The sequence below is a fragment of the Crocuta crocuta genome, unplaced genomic scaffold, assembly GCF_008692635.1.
Source record: "Crocuta crocuta isolate KB4526 unplaced genomic scaffold, BGI_CrCroc_1.0 scaffold525, whole genome shotgun sequence".
Taxonomy (NCBI): domain Eukaryota; kingdom Metazoa; phylum Chordata; class Mammalia; order Carnivora; family Hyaenidae; genus Crocuta; species Crocuta crocuta.
In genome coordinates, this window is record NW_027527986.1 from 120,601 (window position 1) to 146,698 (window position 26,098).

Here is a 26,098-nt window from a genome sequence, read left to right on the forward strand (position 1 = left end):
GCCAAGAGAGAACTTTAGACTTAGAGTCTACGACAATGCAGATCTTATTTTTTCTCTGAAATTATTGGCAACTCTTTAGATTTTAGAGGAATGCACATGTTATTATTTATTCAGCATTCTATTGCCTTTTACATTCTTTTGTAGTGAAAAAGGAGAAAATGCTATATGTTAGACCAGGGAACATGTGCATTTACAGCAAGATGAATCAACCAACATTTATATAAATGTGAAGATACTGCTAGTGGTTTTTCTCTTCTATAGAACCATTGACCCCTTCAGCTCTTCTCAACTCTCCCTAAGTACCACAAATAAAATATACACTTCACTACTAAAAAACAATGCCAAGTGAAGTAGTATGGGTGAGCGATCATCTCGATTAACCTGAAAGTGGCTCCTTCCTTCAGACTTAATGAACCCATAAAGATAAAACTATATAAGTTGCTGTAGTGCAATTTTACTTTGGGAAAACTGCAGCAAACTTGGTACATGGAATTATAACAAGGTATAAGGACAGGTTGGGGCCCACCTTGATTCAGCTCTATCTCCTGCTCCTGGCTCAGGCTGTCAGGAGGTACGTTCCTGACAAACATTTGTTGAACGGATATTCAATAATTTGAATTTCAACTTTACTATTTTCAGTTTTATTTTGATTTTTACTTTTGATTATTTTTATTCATTATGTGAAATTCATGAATATTTACATACTTGAGCGTTAAAAAAAAACCTAAGGTGTTCTCAATTTTAAAGAATTACGTTCCAAATTTCTTCTGACTGATTAAAAGAGAAAGAGACTGGAAACATTTCTATAGTGATTTGAAGATGCAGAGAGCTTAAATAACTTGCCCAAAGTCATTTCAGTAGCAAGGGTCAAAGGTGGAATTTTGAATTCAGCCTTGAGTTCTAATGCCTGTGCTCCTTTTAGATTTGTCACAAGAACTCAACTTAATGAAGCATGCATGTAAATCACCCATGAATTCCCCACTCTTATAAAAGCCAATAAAACTTACATAATTACAAGGAAAAACAACTCTCTCATTTGTTTCATGTTTTGTCTAAGGTCTCAGGAGTTTTAGAATTAAATTCAGGACATGTTTAGTGGAAGCTCTGGCTTCTCAATAAATATTAAGTGGTGATAATGATCAATAAAAATTCTTCCAAAACAACTTTAAAAGCCAGGCCTCCTGCTAGATGTTGAACTAATACTCATTAGGTCAGCAAGGGTCAAAGGTGGAATTCTGAATTCAGCCTTGAGTTCTAATGCAAAAGCAGATGCTGGCCAATAATTCCTTAGGTATATATCAAATGTTTTAAATTTAACTTTGGTTAATTTAAATTTATTTGATTTATTCCACTGCACTGATAATATATTTGGAGATCTTCATGTGTTCACAACCTGAATTTCTATTTTAGAACTTGCTAGGTTTGTTCTTCCATACTTTTCCAGGCGGTGTTTAGCACAGGGAACATACTCTGTAAATTTATCTTCATCCACTGCATTGGTGCAAAATGAAATAGAGAATCAGAGGAACTATGTCTCAGAGATGTTGTCTCAAAAATCAAAGTAAATCAGGGTATTATTTTCTTATTTACTGTTAATTCACTATCCCTAACACATTTAGAAAATTGATCAAAACATAAGGCATTTTATAAAACACAAAAACACACTGGCTTTTTTGATATCTTTTGAGTTGATAGAAAAAGGAAAAGATTTAGATTTTTCTACTGCTAAATCTTGATTTTTTAATCCATTACCTAATCCCTTTGAAATAAAGATGAGAAAATTTCTAATACTTAATACTTAAATATGACTGAAAAATTAAGAGAGCTCCACCACTTAGTGTTTCATGTTTGACTGCTTGTTTGGTCCATGATCACTTTTGGAAAGACTTAGCAAGCAGACTTTCATTTACATGTGCCACTATTATTTGGAAATTCAATTTATGAATGTTTCTATCTTCTTAAAATGAAATGGCAAATAATGAAGTGATTAAGTGAGCATATATCCTATAATTGCACTGAGCTTAGAACTGTTGAACCTTTATGAACACTCTAAATGTAAAAATTTTCTTTATTTTATTAATCTCCTTTTGCATGTAATGCTGTTTATTAAAGAAAGAAAAAAGATGCAATCATATTCTAGCCAATCTTACCTTGAACTGGTCCATTTTGCATGATTTCTCTCATTATCTCAGTTTCCTAAAAGAAGAAGCATCACTGAACATCATTACTGCTATCAGAGCATACTAAACCTATTATTTGGTATATAACGCTATGTGTTATATAACCAACTTGAGAATTCTACAATCCAGTGTGCCTTGACTACATATAATTACTCTTACTCATGCCTTGAATTACTCACATGTGAAATACCACTTTGATCAAGTTGCTAAAGACAAGACACAACCATGTGTTTTATTGACATTTACCAATAATATTTTTACCAATAATATTTTTTAATTATTTAAAATAATAACTTTTTGTGGTCACAAATAATTAATTCAAATCATGCTTTATCAGTTTATCCACTATTTTGATCACAGGAACAACCTCAGGTGAGTGTTTAGTGAGGTAGTTCAGTGCACCTCAGTATATAAATATTTCTATGCACTGACTAATGTTGTGTAATGCAGCACTTAGCAAGAAGGCAGGGCATTTATTCATGTGTGCACACTGATCACAGAGTTTATACCAAAAACTAGGACAGTAACAAATACTGACCCTGTACTTGTCTTCAAGGGATTTACATTTTGTGGAGTAGACAGAGAATAGCACAACTAATTGTGTTACGATATAATAAGTTACACTACAGACATAAGCACAAAGTTCCCAGGGGGTACAAACTAAAAGGGAAATGAATCTTATGTAGGAGTTTGACCTGGACCTTGACACATGTGTGGGATTTTACCAGAAGGAAATAGGTAGGATAACCACTTGGGTCAGAGGGATCATCACGTGGCTAAGTAGAGAAGCATGAAAGAGCATGATATTTAGGGAGCGGACAGTAATTCTGTTCATCAGAAGCATTAGGAGCAGTTGGAGGGGTAGATGTTGCCAGGACAGAGTCTGTAAATGCAGTAGATCAGAACCAAATAATGGAAGACTTATATGGCATGATAAGAAGACTGAACTGTAGAGATGCCTGGATGGCTCAGTCAGTTATGCATCTGACTCTTGATTTTAGCTCAGGTCATATCTGATGGTTCATGAGATTAAGCCCTGCGTCAGGCTCTGCACTGATGATGCAGGAGCCTGCCTGGGATTCTCTCCCTCTCTCTCTCCCTCTCTCTCTCTCTCTCTCTCTCTTTCTCTCTCCCTCTCCCTCTCTGCCTCTTCCCCCCTCACTCTATAGGTAGATGATAGATAGATAGATAGATGATAGACAGATAGATAGATAGATAGATAAAGTGTAAATAAATAAATATTAAATAAATAAACTTAAAATTAATACTGAACTGTAGTCTGCAAGTAACTAGAAGCCACGGGAGTTTCAGATATTCTGAAAATGAGCCTATCTGGGTAACACTGATATGGTGTAGTAAAATTTGTCCAGGCTTTCAATATGAAAAACTAGGATCTAAGGGAATCGTGTTCCCATTTTGGCTATGCCTACTTCAGTTATTTTGTGGAGTAAGACAAAGGATTGATACAATGAGCTACGACCACAAAAAAGTCAGTGAAAAAAAAAGGTTAGATTTAGCATTTATTTGTCAAGTATGGAAGTATATATCATATAATCATTATTGCTGCTCACATTACAAAGATCAGAAATCTGAGAATTTTTAATGAACGCGTTAATAATATAAAAAATTATACCTCAAAACATAGCATTATTTTAGAATATAATAGTTTTTAGATAGTTTTTGTAACAACAGAGCTATATATTTTTGAGAAAGTTAACCATTGTTAATTCTTGCCCTTTAGACTTACATTGGAAGAGACTCTGTATGGGGGAGAACACTGGTAGATCCTGTTTGATTTCTCGATGTTGTTGGGACATGGCTTTGTGGCATGCCGTTTTCCCCGCCCATCAGACCTACTCGCCATGGCACAACCATAATTGGTAGCATTTTGGTTCTTGAATAGTGGATAGCATGCATGGGATACCAGTCTATGAGGAATAAGCAAAGAAGTAAAAGTCATACTTACGAAAACGTTCTAATATTGAATCTATGTACAATTTTACTTAAACATTTATAAATTTTCCTCATTACTTACATGTGTAACTTTCAATGTGTTGATTAATTCTAATACACCAGTTCAATATATTACACTCTTCCCTACCCCTTCATTTTTCTTTGTTATAATTTTAAAAATCTTGTTTCAATCTACTTTAATAATTTATCTATGGTATAGAATTTCCTAAAGATGAAAAGTTACTATCAATAAAATCTATGGTAATATTCATAGGGGAAGGACTTCTTCATTTTCAATCTATAATTATAACGTAGAAGAGCCAAGCTTAATATGAAAAAGACAATGATTTTATTATGTTGAGATGGGGCATAATGATCAATTATGTACATTTTAGAATTAAAGTTGTTTTGTTTCTGTTTTTTGCCTTTACGTTTTTATGAAGTTATAAATACCTTCTCATAAGATTTAAATTATGATGTTTATGTGGTTCATTTTGGGATAAATAGTATACACTCAGTAGAAAGTTATCAGATGCATACGTTGTACAAAGATAAGGAAGATAATTTTTATTTCTAATTTTGAAACTGAACATAATAAAAAGCACAAATTATTTGGTACCAAGACTAATGTAATTTATTGAATATAGAAGAAGTTCTTAAGGAAAATAAACAATAAAATTGCTTTGATATATATTTAGCTTGAAATAGCCATAGAAGTATCAAATATGAATGCTTCAAAAAAATTAGTGTTCAACAGAGTAAGAGAATCTGAGCTAGAAACATGATGAGAGTAAAGCCATTAAAGACAATGAAGACTTCAAAAAATTCTTGCATAAAATGTATTACTCTGGGATAATAAGTGCTATGGATTGAATTGTGTCACCCCAAATCCATGTGTTAAAGCCCTAATTCTAAGTGTGATGGTATATAGAGGGGGACTTTGGGATATAATTAGCTTTAAATGAAGTTATAAGGTGGTGCCCTCGCACTGGATTTAGTGCCCTTATAAGAAGAGGAAGAGATACTAGCTCCCTCTTTCTGCCATGTGAGGACACAAAATGGCAAGTTAGGAAGAGGGCTCTCCCCACCACTCGATAGGCTAATATCGTGATCATGGACTTTTTAGCCTCCTAACTGTGAGAAATAAATGGCTCTTGTTTAAGCTTCCCAGTCTACGGTATTTTCTTATGGTAACCTGAGCAGACCAGTACAGTAAGATTTAGTTTGTTCTCAAAGTTCATGTATATTTTTAAGCTTCTAAAAGTTACTAATTTTTGTCACAGTATAAAACAGAAGCCGGTCAAGCACCACTATACCAAAAGGTATCAGCGCAAGCTGTCCATTCTAAGCACCACCTTATTAAGCAAAATATACAAAAAAAATCTTAAAGACATTTATTGCCATGGATCAATATTGACACCCACGCTTTTGTAGCACCCAATGTTCTATAGCAGACCTAGAGCACTCAGTGGATGATAAAAATACAGGTGAGCAAAACATATGTATACTACTAGTTTTCAGCTGCAGTGTCCTTACCTTGATAACTTAGCTTTTAACTAGATTATCTCTTATATAGGAAACCTGAGGATGCAGCAGGTATCAGATTACGTGAGATACATAAAAAAACAACCTGCCTTTTCTGATCAAATGGGATAGTAACCCAAAGATAAATTACTTTTATTCATCTCATTCTTAATCTAATTTTTACCTGGCATTGTCCGTCTACCTGGGTAGAAGGCTTGGCAGAGGTATTAGCAATAGCAACTACTCTATTCCCATGGGGACTCAGTAAAGCCATTTGGCTCAGAGCAACAAGAAGACAATGCTTACTTGAATCTTGCTATTAATTTAGCCAGGAAATGTATACATTCTTCAAATAATTGCTTCCAAAAGCTTACAATTTTAGTAGATACCAAATACAGTGTATATTTAAATGTAATACATACATTTATATAGATGTAGCACATATGTTTTTTGGTAAAAATCTTGAATTTCATTTTTTTCCTTCTTTTAACCCCAATCAGAACACATAGAATCCTACAAACATATGTTGGGCAGCTATTTACCCACGTTTTCTCAGGAACCACCAAGCCCTATCGATGCTTCCACTATTGCATCCATGACGGTTCTTGGCACAGCAAGAGATCAAATTCTGAGGGGATAGATTAGCTGTGTATCGACCTTTGGACTGAATTGCTATTCGATCAGCTGCCACACCTGTTTCAAACAGAATATTGATTAACATTCCAATGACACATGGCATTTTTAATAATTTACATAGCCCTTCTTTTTGAATCAGAGTCTTATATAATTTCAAATTAAGGCCAATGTCCTTAATGCATCATGCACTCCAGCAAACTCATGGGTCATAAGTTCAGTCATAATTTTTATCTAGTTTTGGTATTGCTCAATTGTCTTATCAACTTCAAAGATTTTGTAGTTCCTGGTTCTTTTCTAATTCCTTGTTCTTTTCATGTTTTATATACTTATGAAATTTCATTAAGGAATCTTTCAAGTGCAACTGCTTGAGGGCAAGAATCCTATCTCACATTTATGTCTCCTCTACCCCATGTACAGTCATGGATAAATATATAACTTTTGAAATGAGTGCAACTAAACTGAGGACATCAGAAAAGCTTATGGAAATATTAACTGGAAATCCATCCATGTTAATATGATATATTGGAATAAATTGAGTCCTTGGTTTTTAAACTGGTATCTGGGTTAACCATTTGGCAATCCATAAGTGAATCCACACTTATATAAATCTTATACAATATCTAACTCACCTTATTTATACTTGATATAAATTTATATCAATATAAAATTCCCTAGCATGGTTGTTGTTAATCAGTTCATTCCTTTTCCCAACACATATTTATTGGCTGCCTACTCAGTGACAGGAACTGAACTAAGTATTAGAAATTACAGCGATGAACAAAAATCATAATGATATCCTCATGGAATAATAGGCTAGAAAAATTAATCCTCCATTGGATAAAATTATAATCCATTATCATTTCAATTATGCTACATCGATAAACTAATAAGAGTGACGAGATCATGAGACAATTGCAACGGATGTCATTTTGGTACAAATTTTTGTTGTTCTTGGATAGCTGGTAGAGTTTGTTCTTGATATTTAAACTTAGTTACTTTTAATTAAAGGCAACAAAGTCATAAGCTTTCTCAGAAAGCTCAGAAAGCTCTCATCCAATTTTCTCAGAAGGTGCTATAGCTTTTGCTCATCAAACTTATCTGTATACTGGAGTTTCTCAAGGTGTTAATTTAGAATCACTCTAAAAGAATTCATTTTTAAATAATTCACTTACATATATATTTCTGTATGTACATGGTACAGTTTATGTAACTACAGCATATGTACAATTCCGTAATGCAATTGCTGGCACATTTTAAATGCTCAATATCTGTTCAATCTATAACCTCCTACTTCTTTCTCAAAGCCCGTCTCTTACCGTGATGGGATAAATTTCATAAGAGAAAAGGACATTCTACTATCACCTCTGCTATTCTCAAGAAAATAATTTCCTATTTCGTCAAAGAAAACAGAAATTTTTTTGATGCTTTGACTTTCAGTACAAGGGTTCAGAATCAAATGTAAATTTGAAAATGTTACTGTAACTATTCTCCAGTTCAAAGAATACTTTGATGACAGTAGTCAAGGAGTCAGTAACCTGGCTTCCAGGATCACTTCTGAGATTGGGTAAGTAATTTTATCTATTTGTGCCTCTTTTATACAACCAGAGACTTGCCAAATGTGACCTCTCAGCTTCCTTCTAGCTCTGTGAATCTGTGGATTTCAACTCAAAGATAAATATTTTGAATTCCAGGGGGACACAATATGTTGCTCTTATACAGACCTTTCTGAACCTCAGTGAATGTTTAACCCAAATTAACTTGAAATACTTAAAATAAGTCAGACTTAAGAATGACTCAGTTCAGCAAATTGTTTCCATCCTCCTTTTGAAAACTTTTATTGCCTTTACCCATGAGATATACCCTAGCATTTGCCCTGCTTATGTTACTCTATCTCTACATTTGCTCTGTTACAGGTTATCAACCTATTTCAAACTCCTTCACCTCTTCAGCTTCGGAATCTTGCTTGCATTTTATTGGCTGCATAACTGTTGTTTTATATATATATTTTTTTACATATCTTATTTATTCCATTTTATAGTTTTTAATTTTAACTATTTTCTGACATAATTAAAAAATTAATTTTTTAATTTTAACTCTATTTTCTGACATAATTTTCTAGATCTTTAAGAGAACCTAGTTTACTCTTCTCTATGCTTAACACACTTGAAAGAATAAATAAATAAATAAATAACATGTGCTTGACTTGTCATACTGAGTCCACAAGATATAAAACCATTGCATCTGAAACCACAAAAGGGTCAAAAACCCTCTTTCTGGTATTTTGGTATATTAGGTAGGGGGACAAATCCAGATTCAGCCCTGGCCTGAGGCCTTCTATGGGGCTGTAACCTGGCCTTCTATGGACCTGGTAACACCAAAATACACCATCCAAATTAACCTAGCAAATTACTCTCACTATTTAACCACTAACATCTTTTCTAAGACATCTTCAGAAATACTGGTCTAACTTAAATTTAAAGCAAAATTCTTACATATTGCCTAAGAGGTGTAATACATTAACCACATGAACATAAAATGATAAAAGACTTATCTGATTAAATATTTTTTCCAGCCATGTGAAACAAGGCTCAAATAGGTCCCCCCTAACAAGCATGGACAATATCAGAAATCCAGAGAGCATGTGTTTTAGAGTAGGAAGTAGCATAGACATAACGGATGGAGCCGCTTCAGAAGAAAGCTTGGCCAAAGGCATCATTTCTAGAATAAATTAGCTGATACTATGAAGCAACGATACTTGGACAAATTTATCAGTACTTTTATGGCCCAAGGAATATGATCATTCAGAGCTGGCTTCTCTGTTCTTATTTTACAATACTTTTACAACTCTTGGAATCACCTTCAAAGCCTAGAACATAGCTTTATAAAGATCTTTGATGGTAGCCCATCAACATTATGTTAGGCTAATGTTACTTGCTGGAATCTAACTAACACTCCTTTGAGGATAATTTAGAGACTAAATCTTGAAATTAATCTGAGTATTGATTTACTGGACTTGTGGACTTACATGAAAGTAGCTATAAAAGAAGAATTCCTTACACTTTTGAAGTAACAGCAATGCTAATTTGGAAACTACTCTTATCAATTTAGAGTCAGAAGCTACAAATCTGCTTTTATCTAAAATGATAAAAAACCTATTTAATCCAGTATTATTTTGTTCTGAAGTGTTTGCTTACATTAGTTTAAAAATTAAGTGTACCGCAAATTATATAAAGAGAAAAGAATAGGAGAATTATATAGGTATGTGAAAGTTCATATTAATACTACCCATAATACTATGAATAAAGAGGTATCTTATACTCTTCTTATCATCTGGATTTAACTCTCAAAGGACAAACAAGTTTTGGAAACTTTTCTTTATTGTTCTTTTGATTTATTCTCCATTTAAAATTACACCCTAAAAATCAAGACCAATCAGAGTGAAATGGATATTTATAGAATCTTCAGAACGCTTTCTCTGGTCAGAATAAAACTTTATTTAAATTGGCCAAAGGCTAACATTTAAATATTCTAAAGTTAAAATTCTTTTAACTACTGTCACAGAATCTTAAGTCAAAGGGAGAATTGTAAGGAAGTAATCAAAATGACTTCATTACTTGCAGTAGAAAATGCCCATGATGCAGCACAATTTTTTTGATCCAATGGGCCATGAGTCCACCCAGGCCATTTATAAGAAGCAATGAAAAACTCTGGAAGATCAGTTGTTGCAGGTAAAGAGGCCTAAAGAAGAGAGGCAGATGCGTCAGACTTCTTCAAATGTATCCCAATAATCACTTTAAGAAATCACTTTTATAATGTTTATCATTATTTTTTAAATTTTGTATATTCATGTTTTCTGAATGACACACCTGAAAAATATTAGTAGTGTAGGATTTCTATTTCATATATGTGAAAAAAAAATAGTTCAATGCAGGGAATCCTAACATAGTACAAAATCATAAGAGCAAGATGTAGAATTTTCCTGGGTTACATAGAGAGCAATAATTTGAGCCAATGTTTCTATCTTCTTGAATCAGAATTTGGTTCACCGGTATGAAAGACTGGATGGTTTTACTTAAATCTGACCTCATAAATAACATTTCTGTTTAAGTCCCTTTTATGGTGGAAAATGTGATTCTACATGAAATTAATTTTGAAACAACGCATAGGTGGCAATTATGCATTAATATGCTTGGGGCCCCAAGGAACACCAGCCATTAGGAAGCAAAACTGGGATGAATTGGTTGATATTTATTAAATCCTTAAAGACTAAAAAGGGTTTCAGAAAGTGTGGAATGCCAAACATGCAATACCATTATGTCTTCAGAGCCCATGTTCAAGGCCTGACAGAGTTGATTTCAGCTGCTGTCTTTCCAAGAATGTAAATGCAATGTTATACTTTGTCTGTTCAAATCATTCAAATAAAATCTCAAACACAATATCTTGGGTTGTTTTTTTTTTTTAACAAACATTTCTGAAGAGTGATAACCTTCACTTTAAAAATAAGGACTCAAACCAAATAATGACGTGTTTATTAATTTTTTATCACTTAAGCATACACATTCATTCACACACAACATTATTCAGAGTGCTCTAAAATTTTCAACTGTTCTAATAATCAACATTTTATCTTGTCAATAGCTCTATGTTATATAACCATGGCAAATATTATTCACTATATTTTATCAATAAAAAGACAAAATCCCAAAAGTTAAATGACATGTGAAAGTTAAATAAAAATACATCTGAAAATAGATTCAGATTTTAGAATTTAGAACCAAGGGACCATTTATCATTACCTTACTATATCAGAAATACATTGATATTTTGCAAGATAAATAAAATGTCTATAAAAGCTACATTTTTACCTATTTAAAAGTTTTATAATTGTACATTTCATTCAACAAGCCAGGCTACTGATCCAATATTTTGCAAAGAAAGTTACTTCTGACAAGTATATAATTGCTTCAAATACTAAAGGAAGATTTATAAGTTGACTTGAAAAGGTATTCATCCAAAATATTTATAAACTTGAATTTTGATTAGAGAGTTCAGTTTTAATTTAAAGAAACTACTATCACCTGATTAGAAAGTTATTAAATCCTGAGTTCCATTACTAAAAACACTGCTATTTAGATGATGGAAGAAAAGTGCAGAAAATGCCAAGCAGATCACAGCAGAGTGTCTGCATGATACCGTTAAGAGCAGTACCATGGAAATCCAGGTGATGTTAGGTCCTTATACCATTAGACTGACCACACTACAGACTGACCAACCTACAGTTGCAGCCAAATCAATTTATGCTCTGAATAGACAGTTCCAAAGGTATAGATTCACTCTCCAAAAGAGTCTTTCTGACTATAATGGAAACATATTTATCTTGTTACTAATACCTTCCAATTTTATTATTAATGGCTCATCAGTGGGCTTTTAAACATTGATAATACTAAATTGTCTCAAGTTTTCAGAAAAATAGGTGCAATGTGAGTTGTTACTTTATCAGTTTAGTGAATTACAATTTAATAACATAGCTAGAATATGTCCCTTCTACTCTGTTTAGGCAGTAAAGATACAACACTTACTTCAAACACATTTCAGCCTGGTTGAATTAGAATTTGATTCCCATATTCCTACCAGAATGCTTTGCAAACAGGAGGTATTCAATAAATATGTCATAATAATTAGGAGATACAGACTTAAATGGTGGATTTCATCTCTTAAAAAATGATTTTTCCTCTCTAGGCACATTAAATTAAATTATAAATACTAGTCTGCTTTTATTGCTTTTATGATTTATTGCTTAAAAAAATACTAGTGGAGGGGTTAAGACGGTGGCATACTATGCAGACCCCGAGCTTGTCTTGTCCCTGAAAAGCATCTAGATCAGCATCATACCATTTTGACCACTCTGGAAATGGATCTGAGGATTAACACAACAATATGCATAATTTGAGCCAGAGAACTTGGCAGGTACACAGTTGTGGAGAGGTGAAGGAGGAGGAGCTGTGAAGGGTAGTGAGCACTTTTCATGGAAAGAACACAGAGAGAAAGAGAAAGGGGGAGAGCACAGCACTTCAGGATCATGCATGTAAAGCACTGCCACCAAAGTAGCTGGTGAGAGAGAGAGAGAAAGAGTAAAATAACTCACAGGGGACTGAACAAGAAATCTGTTCCCCAAAACCTTTGGGTGAAAAGAGAGGACTTCAATATAGCCAGGATTCTATAAACAGTGGAGTGCAGAGTCTGAAGATTCAGAGCTCAGTGCATGGTGGTAATCTGGTTAAGAGGCAGGGCCAGCCCCAGGGAACAGGGAGCAGGGTCTGATGGGTCCCTGTGTCACACAGGGAGAAGTGGTTCCCTGGCTTGGAGCGTATTTGGCAGAGGCCATACAGCCTCCCCACGGGCAAAGGTCCCAGGGGACCCAGGAGATCAGCCATATTTACTGATATTGGAGCAAAGATTTCAGAGGGCACCAAAACCAAACCACAGAGGGCTGTATGGTATGATTTTACCATAAATCTCTGCTGCTGTGCAATTGCATGAACGTTTTCTGGGACAAGCCAGCACCAGCCATTGCTCGGGGAGAAACTCCCCCAGAGAATCAGCATGTATCCAAGCCACAGGGGTCTCTGAAGTATGGAGTTTTGATACAAAATCCCGTCTAAGATAAAACTCTGGAGAGAGGTGCCACCTGGCAGGCAGACATGTTGGACATGGACAGGGGAAGTGGTGGGATAGATGAAGGCCTGAGACAAAGGAGGGGTGCCCGATCGCAGCTCAGTAAAGATGTGAAGTTCCTGCGCCATGACTATGGAATGGGGTGAAGCCATTTTCATCCCTAGAATGCAAATACATACAGGGATCCACCCCAACAAACTAAGCAGTGTCACTAAGTGTAGAAGGGAGTTGCTCCCCAAGCCCTGCCCACCTGTGCCCTGCAGGCACATCCCGCAGAAGACCAGCACAAATCCCTTCCATCTGCTTATTAGTCTACAGACTATAGTGTGCTTCAAAGTTTCATTTCTACGGGAAATGATGTAACTGCATTCGGTTTTAATTCTGTTTCCTGGTTGCTTTATTTATTTGTTTTCTACACCTCTGTTTTTGCTCAGTTTGTTTTCTCTTTTCTTTCTTTTCTTTCCCTTTCTTGGATACCAAAACAAAAAATTCTTTTTAATGTTCTTATTTTTTAGATTGTCTTATTCTTTGTGCGCCTGGGTGGCTCAATCGGTTAAGCGACCGACTTCGGCTCAGGTCCTGATCTCATGGTTCGTGGGTTCGAGCGCCATGTTGGACTCTGTGCTAATAGCTAGCTCAGAGCCTGGAGTCTGTTTCAGATTCTGTATCTCCCTCTCTCTGTGACCTTCTCCTGTCTCTCTCTCTCTCTCTCAGAAATAAATAAATAAAACATTACAAAAAATTAAATTGTTTTATTCTATTTTATTTTTGTTTATTCTATTTTAGTTTCTTTGTAATTTTTAAATTGTTTTCCTTTCTTTTTTCTCTATCATTTCGAGTTTCTTTCAATAAGCAGACTGTGAAACACATCTAGGATCGTGCTTCCTTTATTTGATTCATTTGTTTTTATTTTTTAACTTTTAATTTCATTTTTTTCTTCCTCCAAAATGATAAGATAGAGGAATTCACCCCAAATGAAAGAACAGGAAGGGGGCACTGGTGTGGCTCAGTTGGTTAAGCATCAGCTCAGGTTATGATCTCACAGTTTGTGGGTTTGGGCCCTGTGCTAAACTCTGTGCTGATGGCTCAGAGACTGGAGCCTGCTTCAAATTCTGTGTTTCCCTCTCTCTCTGAGCCCCTCCCCCAATAAATAAACATTTTAAATAAAGAAAGAACAGAAATGACAGCAATGTATTTAATCAACACTGATATAAGTAAAATGTCTGAACTAGAATTTGAAACCACAATTATAAGAGTACTAGCAAGGGTTAAAAAAAAAAGCATAGAAGACACTACAGAATCTCTTTCTGTGGAGATAAAAGAAGTAAAAGCTAGTCAGGCCAAAATTAAAAATGCTATAACCAAGATGCAATCTCTAAGGGATAACATGACAGGAGGAAGGCGAAGTAAAGCAGTTAATCAGTGATATAGAAGATCAAATTATGGAAATAATGCAGCAGAAAAAAAGAGAGAAGAAGAGGCAAAAGATCAATATACAAGATATAGAGAATGCCATGACTTATTTAAAAAGGAATAACATTTGAGTCATAGGAATCCCAGAGAAGAGAGAGAAAAAGAGCAGTTTTAGAAGAGCAAATTATAGTTGGAAACTTTCCTAATCAGGGAAAAGGTACAGATATTAAAATCCAAAGAGCACAGAGAACTCCCATTAGATTCAATAAAAACTAACTATCATCAAGGCATATCATAGTTAAACTCACAAAATACACAGACGAGGGAAGAATTAGAAAAGCAGCAAGGGAAAAAAAAATCCTTAACCTGAAAGGGAAGACAGATAAGGTTTACAGCAGATCTGTTAACAGAAATTTGACAGGCCAGAAAAGGGAAGCAGGATATATTCAACGTGCTGAATCAGAAACATATGCAGCCACGAATTCTTTATACAGCAAGGCTGTTATTCAAAATAGAAGGAGAGATAAAGAGCTTCTCAGACAAACAAAATCTAAAGGAATTTATGACCGCTAAACCAGTCCTGCAAGAAATTCTAAGGGGAAATCTCTGAGTGGAGGAAAAAAAAGGGATCAGATAACATCAAACACCAACTCTATAGGCAACACACTGACACAATGCATATCTTCAAATAATCACTCTGAATGTAAATAAACTAAATGCTCCAATTAAAAGACAGGATATCAGCATGGATTAAAAAAAATAAAGATCCATCTATATGCTACCTGCAAGAGACTCATTTTAGACATAAAGACATCTGCAGATTGAAATTAAGGGGATAGAGAGCCATCTATCATGCTAATGGAAGTCAAAAGAAAGCTGGAGTAGCCATACTTATATCAGAAAAACTAGATTTTAAAACAAAGACTGTAACAAAAGATGACGAAGGACATTATATCATAATTAAGAGGTCTACCCACCAAGAAGATCTAACAATTATAAATATTTATGCACCCAACTTGAAATGCCCAAATATAAAAATCAATTAATCACAAACATAAAGAAACTCACTGACAATAATAACATAATAGTAGGGGACTTCAACACTTCACTTACAGCAATGAATGTATCACATAGGCAGAAAGTCAACCAGGAAATAATAGCTTTGAATGACACACTGGACCAAATGGATTTAACAGATATATTCAGAACATTTCATCCTAAAGCAGCAGAATGCACATTCTTCTCAAATGCACTAAACATTCTCCAGAAAAGATCACATACTGGGTCATAAATCAGTCCTCAACAAGCACAAGAAAGATCAAGATCATGCATATTTTCAGACCACAATGCTATGAAACTTGAAATCAATCACAAGAAAAAAAAATGGAAAGACCATGAATACTTACAGATTAAAGAACATCCTACTAAAGAATGAATGTGTTCACCAAGAAATTAAAGAGGGAATTAAAAAGTACATGGATGCAAATGAAAATGAAAACACGGCAGTCCAAACCACTGGGGTGAATCAAAGGCAGTCATAAGAGGGAAGTACATAGCAATCCAGGCCTTCCTAAAGAAGGAAGAAATGTCTCAAGTACACAATCTAACCTTACACCTAATGGAGCTGGTAAAACAATAGCAAATAAAGCTCAAAACCAGATTAAGAAGGGACATAATAATGATTACAGCAGTATTCAATTGTATTGGGAAAACAAACAAACAAAACAAACAAAGGACAGATCAATAACACCAGAAGCTGGTTCATTGAAAGAATTAACAATATTGATAACCCCTAGCCAGGCTGATCAAGAAGGAAAAGGAAAGGACACAAATAAATAAAATCACAAATGAAAAAGAGAAATCACAACCAACACCAAAGAAATACAAACAGTAAAAAGAGAATATTAGGAGCAACTATATGACAACAAATTGGGCAATCTGGAAGAAATGGAAAATCCCTAGAAACACATAAACTTCTAAAATTGAAACAGGAAGAAGTAGAAAATTTGAAGAGACACATAATCAATAAAGAAATTAAATCAGTTATCAAAAATTTCCCAATAAACAAGAGTTCAGAGCTTGATAAGCTTTCCAGGGGAATTCTACCAAGCATTTTAAAAAGAATTAAAACTTATTCATTTGCAGATGTTCCAAAAAAGTATAAAAGGAAGGAAAACTTCCAAACTCATCCTATGAGACAGGCATTACTTTGATTCCAAAACCAGCCAAAGACCTCACTAAAAAGGAAAATTACAGATTAATTTCCCTGATGCACATAGATGCAGAAATTCTCACCAAGATACTAGCAAATAAAAGCCAACAATACATTAAAAGAATTATTCACCACAATCAAGTGGGATTTATTCCTGGGCTGCAGGGGTGATTCAATATTCAATATCAACAAATTAATCAATGTGATACATCGCATTCTATAAAAGAAAGGATAAGAACCACATTATCTCTCAATAGAAGCAGAAAAAACATTTGACAAAATACAGCATCCTTTCTTGATAAAAATACTCAAGAAAGTAAGGAAAGAAGGAATATACCTCAAGATCAGAAAGGCCATATACAAAAGGCCCTCAGATAATATCATCCTTAATGGGGAAAAACTGGGAGGTTCCTGATAGGTCAGGAACATGACAGGGACGTCCACTCTTACCACTGTTGTTCAAATTAGTGTTGGAAGTCCTGGACTTAGCAATCAGACAACAAAAAGAAATAAAAGGCATCCAAATCATCAAGGAAGTAATCAAACTTTCACTCTTTGCAGATGACACGATACTCTACATAGAAAATCCAAAAAGACCCCACCGAAATACTGCTAGAACTTATACATAAATTCAGCAAAATCACAGGATACAAAATCAATGTATACATATTGGTTGCATTTCTATACATCAATAATGAAGCAGTAGAAAATCAAAGAATCAGGGGCACTTGGGTGGCTCAGTCAGTCAGTTATGCATCTGACTTCGGCTCAGGTCATGATTTCACGGTTCATGGGTTGGAGCCCCGAGTCGGGATCTGTGCTGCCATCTCAGAGCCTGAAGCCTGCTTCAGATTCTGTGTCTCCCTCTCTCTCGACCCTTCCCTGCTCACAATGTCTCTCTCTCTCTCTCAAAAATAAATAAAACATTAAAAACATTTTTAAAAAGAAAATCAAGGAATCAATCCAATTCACAATTGTACCAAAAATTATTAAATACCTAGGAATAAACTAACCAAAGAGATAAAAGAGCTGTACCCTGCAAATTATAGAAAGCTTATGAAAGAAATTGAAGAAGACACAAAGAAATGGAAAAGTATTCCATGTTCATGAATTGGAAGAACAAATATTGTTAAAATGTTTATACAACCAAAGGAATCTATACATTTAATGCAACCTCTATCAAAATGACACCCGCATTCTTCACAGAGCTAGAACAAACAATTCTAAAATTTATATGGACTCAGAAAAGACCCCAAAAAGGCAAAGTAATCTTAACAAAGAACACCAAAGCTGGAAGCATCAAAATTCTAGACTTCATGCTGAATTACAAAACTGTAATCATCAAGATAGTATGGGACTGGCACAAAAACAGATTCTCAGATCAATGGAACAGAATAGAGAAACCAGAACTGGAGCCACAAACGTACAGCCAACTAATCTTTGACAAAGCAGGAAAGAATATCCAAAGGAAAAAAGACAATCTCTTCAGCAAATGGTGTTGGGAAAACTGGACAATGGCATGCAGAAGAATGAACCTGGACCACTTTCTTATACCATACATAAAAATAAGCTCAAAATGAATGAGAGAATTAAGTGTGAGACAGAAAGCCATGAAAATCCCAGAGAAGAACCAGGCAACAACCTCTTTGACCTTGGCCACAGCAACTTCTTACTAGACATGTCTCCAAAGCAAGGGAAACAAAACCAAAAATGACCTATTGGAACTTCATCAAGATAAAACCTTCTGCACAGCAAAGAAAACAATCAACAAAACTAAAAGGCAACCAAAAGAATGGGGGAAAACACAAATGATATATCAGATAAAGGGTTAATGTCTAAAATCTATAGAGAACTTATCAAATTCAACACCCAAAAAAACAAATAATTCAGTGAAAAAATGGGCAAAAGACATGAACACTTTTCCAAAGACAACCAGGTGGCTAACAGACACACAAAAAGATGCTCAACATTACTCATCATCAGGGAAATACAAATCAAAACCACCCTGAGATACTACCTTGCACCTGTGTGGAATGGCTAAAATTAACAACTCAGGAAACAACAGATGTTGGCAAGGATGCAGAGAAAGGGGAGCACTTTTGCACTGTTGGTGGGAATGCAAACTGGTACAGCCCCTCTGGAGAACAGTATGGAGGTTCCTCAAAATATTAAAAATAAAACTACCCTATGACCCAGCAATGCACCACTAGGGATTTATTCAAAGGATAAAAAAATGCTGATTTGAAGGGGCACATGCACTCTGATGTTTATAGCAGCACTATCAAAAATAGCCAGTATGGAAAGAGTCCAAATGTCCACTGACTGATGAATGAAGAAGGTGTGTCATATATGTGCATGCGGCAACCATAAAGAAAGAAATCTTCCCGTTTGCAACAACATGAATGGAACTAGAATGTATTATATTAAGCAAAATAGGCCAGAGAAAGAGAAATATCTCATGATTTCACTCATATGTGGAATTTAAGAAACAAAATAGATGAACATGGGCTCAGTCCATTAAGCGTCCAACTCTTGGTTTCAGTTCAGGTCATAATCTCATGGTTTGGAGTTCAAGCCCCATGTCAGGCTCTATGCTACCAGCATGGAGCCTACTTGGGAGTCTCTCTCTGTTGCCCCCACCTTGCACCACCCCTGCTTGTGCTCACTCACTCAAAATAAATAAACAAACATTAAATATTTTTTAAAAAGAAAAGAAACAAAACAGATGAACATAGGTGATGAATCACTAAATTCTACTCTTGAAACCATTATTACACGGTATGTTAAGTACCTTGGATTTGAATAAAATTTTAAGAAAATACTAAAGGTCAATCTTCCTCAATAAGGCAATAGAGAAATAACAAACAAAATAACATTTTACTTGAAGATATATTTACCAACCCACTAAGCCAGATCCAATTCATAAAGCTCACCTATTGGATCTTTCAGAATTTTTATCACTTATTTCAGATTGGTTTGCCAAAGAATAAGCCCATAGGCTTTGAAAATCAACAAGCACATACTATCTTGCAGTTTTATTTGCCTTATGATATCAGATAATCTGATATAATAAACAAAGAACAAATTTTATATCCCATTATTCCATGACTACTGCATGTCTCTGTAATGCAAAAGTGTTTTTAAGGGCTTATAAACTAAAGTAGGCATCACAGAATAATAGCATTAAGGAATTTGTAATAGATGCTGGGCTTCAACAAATGCTAATTTTTGGTTAAAGGATGTTAATAAAGCAAAAGAATCAAGAATATCAGCTAAGAGCGACAGAAATCTCAAAGTGACAGTGGCTTAAATAAGAAATTTATTTTTAAAAATATATGCACTATTGCATATGGGCATTTTTAAATATTTTAACTGCAATGATGAAAAAGCTTCAGTCATAATCTAGCTATTTTCCCAAAGTAACATGAGTCAAATTTGAAGTTAAATTTGAACAGTCTCCCTGCTTCAATATATCTATTTAAGGTTTGAGATTAAAGATCTTGTGAGTAAATATAAAAGTTAAATGCAATGGTGAACACTGGAGAATTTTTTACAGTATTTTCTGCATTTAATTTAATCAAAATATCTGAAAGAATAATACAAACATAACCACAGAGCAGCTTGAGAAGACTCTGGTCAAATTCTGGACATTCTGGACATTCTTACTAAGAGCCCATATCTCCACAATATCCACTCTGGGAGTAACTGCCTCTATCTCTGGCTGCACTTTCCTCCACTTAAATTTGGATAATCAGAGCGACCTGAGAATCAAAGGCAACAGAGAATATCATTCTGTTCTGACCTTCACAATCCAAGGCCATGAATACCAAGAAACTTCCTCTAAAATTATTTGATGTTGGAGAGGATAGGGCTAATTTTCTGGTTGCTAACAGCAAAATGAGTTTTTCAACTTCAACAATATTTGTCTTCATTCTTTAACTCTGGAAGAATTAAGTTGGAGATTTCTCTAGTTTCTATTTATAGAGTAATTTATTTAGTGATCTAGTTATAAATATCAGTATTCCATGATCACACTATGTCAGGTAGTGCTAGTTCTCCAATCCTCCCCCTTTCCATAGGATTCCCTTTATTCATAGAAATAACAACTTTAGGGGAGCCTGGATGGTTCAGTAAGTTAAGTGCCCAACTTCGGCTCAGGTCATGATCTCACATCTGTGGGTTCAAGCCTCATATGAGGCAAAGCCTGAAGCCTGCTTCGAATTCTGTGTCTCCCTCTCTCTCTGCCTCTGTCTTGCTCATGCTCTGACTCTGTCTCTCTCTCTCTCAAAAATAAACACTAAAATTTTTTTTAAAAAAGAAATAACAGTTTTAGCTCATCACATGCAGCTCAGAAAAAGGACTGCATTCCCTAGCTCCATTGGCTCCTAGGCATGGTCCCTTACTAGGTTCTGTCCTAATGGGATATAAGCTGAAGTGTCATCGGCAGTTTCTGAGAACTTTCAGAGATAAATGACACTTCACTTTTCTTCCTTTTTATCAATCTTTTTTATTTTCCTGCTAGCAGTAATTAGGGTACAGAGAGACATGGGGCAGCCTTCCTGAATGATTACATGACCTTGGATATAGAGACTGTGGAAAACAGAATAACAAGAAAGAAAAAGTCTGAGTACCCAACACCACTAGAGTGCAATTCTAGAGGAAGACCACCCATTTTCAGATTTGCTGCTGATAGATCAATTTCTATGAAATTTAAGCCACTATCCTTTTGAATTTTTGTCACTCTCAGATGCCTTTAATCATAATTAGAATAGCACACACAAGTGACATTAAAATTGCCAGGACAGTCCCATATTTCACTGAACCCAGGACATCATCAAATATAAGAAGCATCCCAATTTCAGAGGTGCAAAAAAAGTGAAGAAAATAAGCATCTAGAAATTGATGAACTATAACATCTTCAAAAATGAGTTTCTTAGAATACTAATTATGGGGAATTGTAATAGATAATTACAAAAGAAGGAGTTGATTAATCCAACAGTTCTGAGAAACACTGGTTTTGAAAATTAAATAGATTTTTTCCCCCATTACAATACTTTTTTTTTTTACAAGCTACCTAAGTGTTGTGAAACTCTAGGAAATGGAAATAACATTCATGATTTTAAATTTCCATGACCCAATTCAAAGTATTTATTTCATTTTATTTCATATCATTTTACTTATGAAGCAGAGGAAACATGCTCTGGGAAGAAGCACAGAATAGACCCAATAACTCAGGTTTGGGGTAACCCAGAGAGCTGGTGCTTGCTCTATCAACACACCAAATCACCTCAAGAATCTACTTTGTAACAGCCCCAAATATTTATTCACAAGGAGGGAAAAATAAATTTTCACATTTCTTTTTGGAGATTTGCCTTGCAGTGATCAATTCAGCCTCACAGTGTTGTTCGAGTCATGTTCAATTATATCACAGCGTTATGCACCAGATTGTAAGTAGCACAGAAAAATAAAACTGAGAACTGAAAACTTAAAAACTGACTTGAGAGATAAGACATGCGTTCTGCCACAAGTGCAGCTGAATAAGGAGGAAGGCAGGGTGTGCATTTTCTAAAGTTTCTCGAAGACTGTGGGGTTCCGTTCTGAGAAGGAAGGAAAGGATAGAGATACTAGCACACGCCTTGATGCTCTTGGAATTTTAAAAACTCTTAATTTGGAGACAGCAAGAACTGGCATCCTAATCTGTCCCTGGCTCTTTACCTACATAGATGAGAAGATTCTGCGATGAACTGAGGAAAATATACACTTAGACTCCACCACAACATTTGGCCGTGCCCCTCTTCTGCATTTTGTAGTTATTATTCAAGCCTGATGCCTATATTCATGAATGTGGCAGCTAAACATCATTTTTATGGGGAAAATGGTCATTTTTGTTTAGTATTATGGAAAGAACAAAACCATGTAACTGTGTTCTTCATGTTTCTAGATAGTATTTGGTTCTCCACAGAGGCTTCTGTTCACACAGGTGACAAACACTTCTGGAATCAGGTAAATTATTTTTAATCAAATTAAAATTTCAATAGCCTGTGAAAGGTTAAAAGCTACACTTGGTATATTCACTTTGATTTTTTCCAAAGGTACTTCTCTTCCCTCAGTACTTGCTGTTTTTGAATATATTTCAGACAGGAAAAAACAAATTTCTCTTGTTATAACTAATGACTTAGAGAAATAAATCCAGTCAGTTAATACTGTGTGTTACCTAGAATGATCAGGTATCCTGATGATTAGATAAATTTTCATTTCTCTTTTCAGTGATTGGTAGATTTAATAGTTATTATATAAAACATTGTTTTACTTATATAAAATATTATTTTACTTTTAACTTCTAACAAAACATAAAGACATTATTTTTCCTTTATTAGTAATGTCAACGAAAACACACCAAAATCATTTATATTGGGTGACTGAGAAAACATGTTATACTAGGAAGATATAAAGTTCACCAAAAAAAATTTTTTTAAACATCTATTATAACTTGGTTAACTTTATTGTTCTACCTAGGGAATCAACAACAACAAAACTATTTTAAAAATTGTTTGAACTGAGCCAAGTATAGAAATGAACTCTCAATTTCTCCATTTCTGCCTAAAAATAGTATTTTTAATTCAAAATATTTGTAATATTTATAACAGAATATAATGCAGCAAAGCTTCTTGAAGTTATCTCCCAAATTCAAAAGCACTTGAATATTATGTCTAGGAAAACAATCAGGTACAAAGCTGCTGATTAGATTAGAGCAGATTATATTATATTTGATTTGATTTGACTTGATTTGATTTGATTTAGGAGCATAGTAGAATTTTCAGGTTCACCAGAAATATGTAAACTCCAACAGAGCCAATATTTCCAGAATGACACCTTTCTTTACGAAGCAAAAATCTCCAAGTGATGAAGCTTTGTATAATTTTGTTCTTATGGAATTGATCCTGCTATTCTCCCATGGTTAAACCAAGGGAGAAAGAACAATTTTATACAATATATAGTAATATTTCTGTCATATACATAATATAGTATATAATAAGCACTTCTCTTTCAGCATTTCATGGTTTCTTACAACCCCATGAGCAAGGTAGTACTGCTATCATTATTTCAAAGAGGAGACAACGGAGGCATAAGTGAAGGAGCCAGATTGAGACCCAAGTACACTGGCTCCAGAGCTCATGTTCATTATGGTTGGTATATGGAATGGTGCCCACATGGGTAAACACACTGGCTTCCACATCTATTAAAAGACTTCAACTGTGATGCTTCTGCTGGCTCAAAAGACCTCAGCCAATGCATTTTGCATGCAGTCCTAATTGGTTGTCTCCACAGTTTTCTTTCTGAGACACTGAGAAAGTTATAATTTATCCCTAAATGTACTTCTGCTCTAGTGTGAATTTTCAGAAGGAAAACATAATGTACAATTTCACAAATTTATTTGACCACAGATGAGACATCTTTTAATTTATTTTATTTATTTATTTATTTTGAGAGAGAAAGAGGTGGGGAAGGGCAGAGAGAGAGAATCCCAAGCAGGCTCTGAATTGACAGTGCAGGGCTGGAACTTCACAAACCATGAGATCATGACCTGAGCCAAGATCAAGAGTCAGATGCTCAACCGACTGAGCCACCCACATGCCCCCAGATGGGACATTTTTACTCCCAATCTCAAAAGACAGGTGGTTCATGGAACAAATGTCGAGAAATATTAAAATAAGTGTCATACTGTGTCATAGCCTGTTTTATGCTACAAGGGGACAAAAGACTCAATGGAAAGAATTTGAATTTCTTGTGGGGAGCTACAGTCCTTCTGATGACCAGCTCTCAATCAGTTGCATTATTAATCTATTGATACAACATACAAAGCTCCAATGGACTGCCAGAGAATGGTTGATTCATCTAATCATTCATAACATTTTTAGTGTAGAACAATTAAGAATAGAACTGTTCAATCAAGGCATTGCTTCAAACAATACCAATCTAAGACAACCTTCAAGAAAAAAATCAACATATGCATGCATTCACCAGCCGGCTTTTGTTGACCTGACCCCAGACATAATTAATTCTAATGTGGGTGAAGTCTTTCTAAACACCAAGGAGTTGAATGGTCTGAACAGTCTTCTTTCTTTCCCTTTTTCACTTTTTCCCATCTAATCTGCTTGTACCCAGAGAACACAGTAAGCTTATGGTTTCTTTTGTCTGTCCTCATTTAAGATTGCCATCAAGGAAGGGCTCCACCAAACCCTGAAGTTAACTTTTTTCCGATCCTCCACTCTCAACATCTTTTTATCCTTCTTTGCTACTAACCACACTCTACACATATTCATTTGAACTGAACAAGCTCCTACACATTAAACACATTTTTCATATCTCTGTGATCATGGAACTCTGCACAATGCCTATTGATATTTCCCTAACTCATGCTCAGCAGACATATTATGGGAATAGTGAATGAAACCAGGAACCCAGCCAGGGAAGAGAAGAGCCTTCTGAGAAACCAGGAATGACTCATGACTTACCTTCCTCACCCTGGAAAAAGAATTTTATAAACCCCAACTCTCATTCAGGTAAAATTGTCAAGAAAAGGAAGAAGTTTTGGGGGTGGAGATTCTTAGTAAAATCATTGCCACTGTTGGCAACTGACTATTCTATCTCTACCCATAGACCCATATTTTCAATCCTGTTGAAAATAGCATTTAAAAATGTTTGGAAAGGTAGGGGATGAGGAGCTCTTCACAAGCGTCTCCACAAAGAAAAGAATTCCATTTCATTGTAGAGTATTTTCTATGTAGTAGCCAGGCTGAGAATTGATCTATTTTGTAGCCTTTCTCTAGCAACCAGTTCCACTCAGCTCACTTCCTATGAGTACTTGTTACATTTCTGATTTTCTTCCATCTCCATATATTAGGACACCTCCAACGCTTGGAAACTTTTTGAAAGGCCCTCAGTCCTCAAGCTACCATGCCCTAAAAATAAGAAGCTATTTCCTTGCCTTACCTCATGAGTGGGTAATGGAACTCTTACATCAGCCAGATTTTCCTTATTGCTTTCCTGGAATAAGCTGGCAACTGTGTTCCATTAATTCATAGCATTGGGCAATTTTAATTCTCCCAAAGTACTAATCATTAAGAATTTTCATTCAAATATCTCCACAACTTTTATGCAAATAAATCCCCAGCAGCCAATAAATGAATTAGAATTGGATTTCCTTTTCTATACTGTGGTGAGTGGCAACTTGGGAAAGAAATGCACCTCATGTTCTCTAGAATAAAAAACAGTCCAAGTTGCAAAAATTAAACCTTAAAAAGGAAATGTTAGAAATAATCCAGAGAAAATGTATATAGACACCCAAATGACTCTTTGACTACCTGGGGCACTTAATAAAAGCAAGGGATAAAACAATCCTTATAAAGGGAATGAATTTATTCTTCATTAAATATATTGCCTCTCTCTCTCTCTCTTTTTTTTTTTTTTTTTTTTTTGTTTGGGGTAATTTTAAAAAAAAAAA

At 34.9% G+C, this 26,098-nt stretch overlaps 1 protein-coding gene across 1 annotated transcript in view; it reads right to left on the reverse strand.

Annotated features, from left to right (window-relative positions):
* The window catches only part of TINAG (tubulointerstitial nephritis antigen), an 84,372-nt gene that overhangs the window by 43,274 nt on the left and 15,000 nt on the right, over nucleotides 1–26,098 (reverse strand). The window contains exons 5-8 of the mRNA XM_077752880.1: nucleotides 9,908–10,031; nucleotides 6,200–6,350; nucleotides 3,928–4,108; nucleotides 2,151–2,196 (exon numbers count right to left, since the gene is read on the reverse strand). Of these exons, the coding sequence (XP_077609006.1) occupies nucleotides 2,151–2,196; nucleotides 3,928–4,108; nucleotides 6,200–6,350; nucleotides 9,908–10,031 (502 nt within the window). The remainder of the gene's footprint in view (nucleotides 1–2,150; nucleotides 2,197–3,927; nucleotides 4,109–6,199; nucleotides 6,351–9,907; nucleotides 10,032–26,098) is intronic.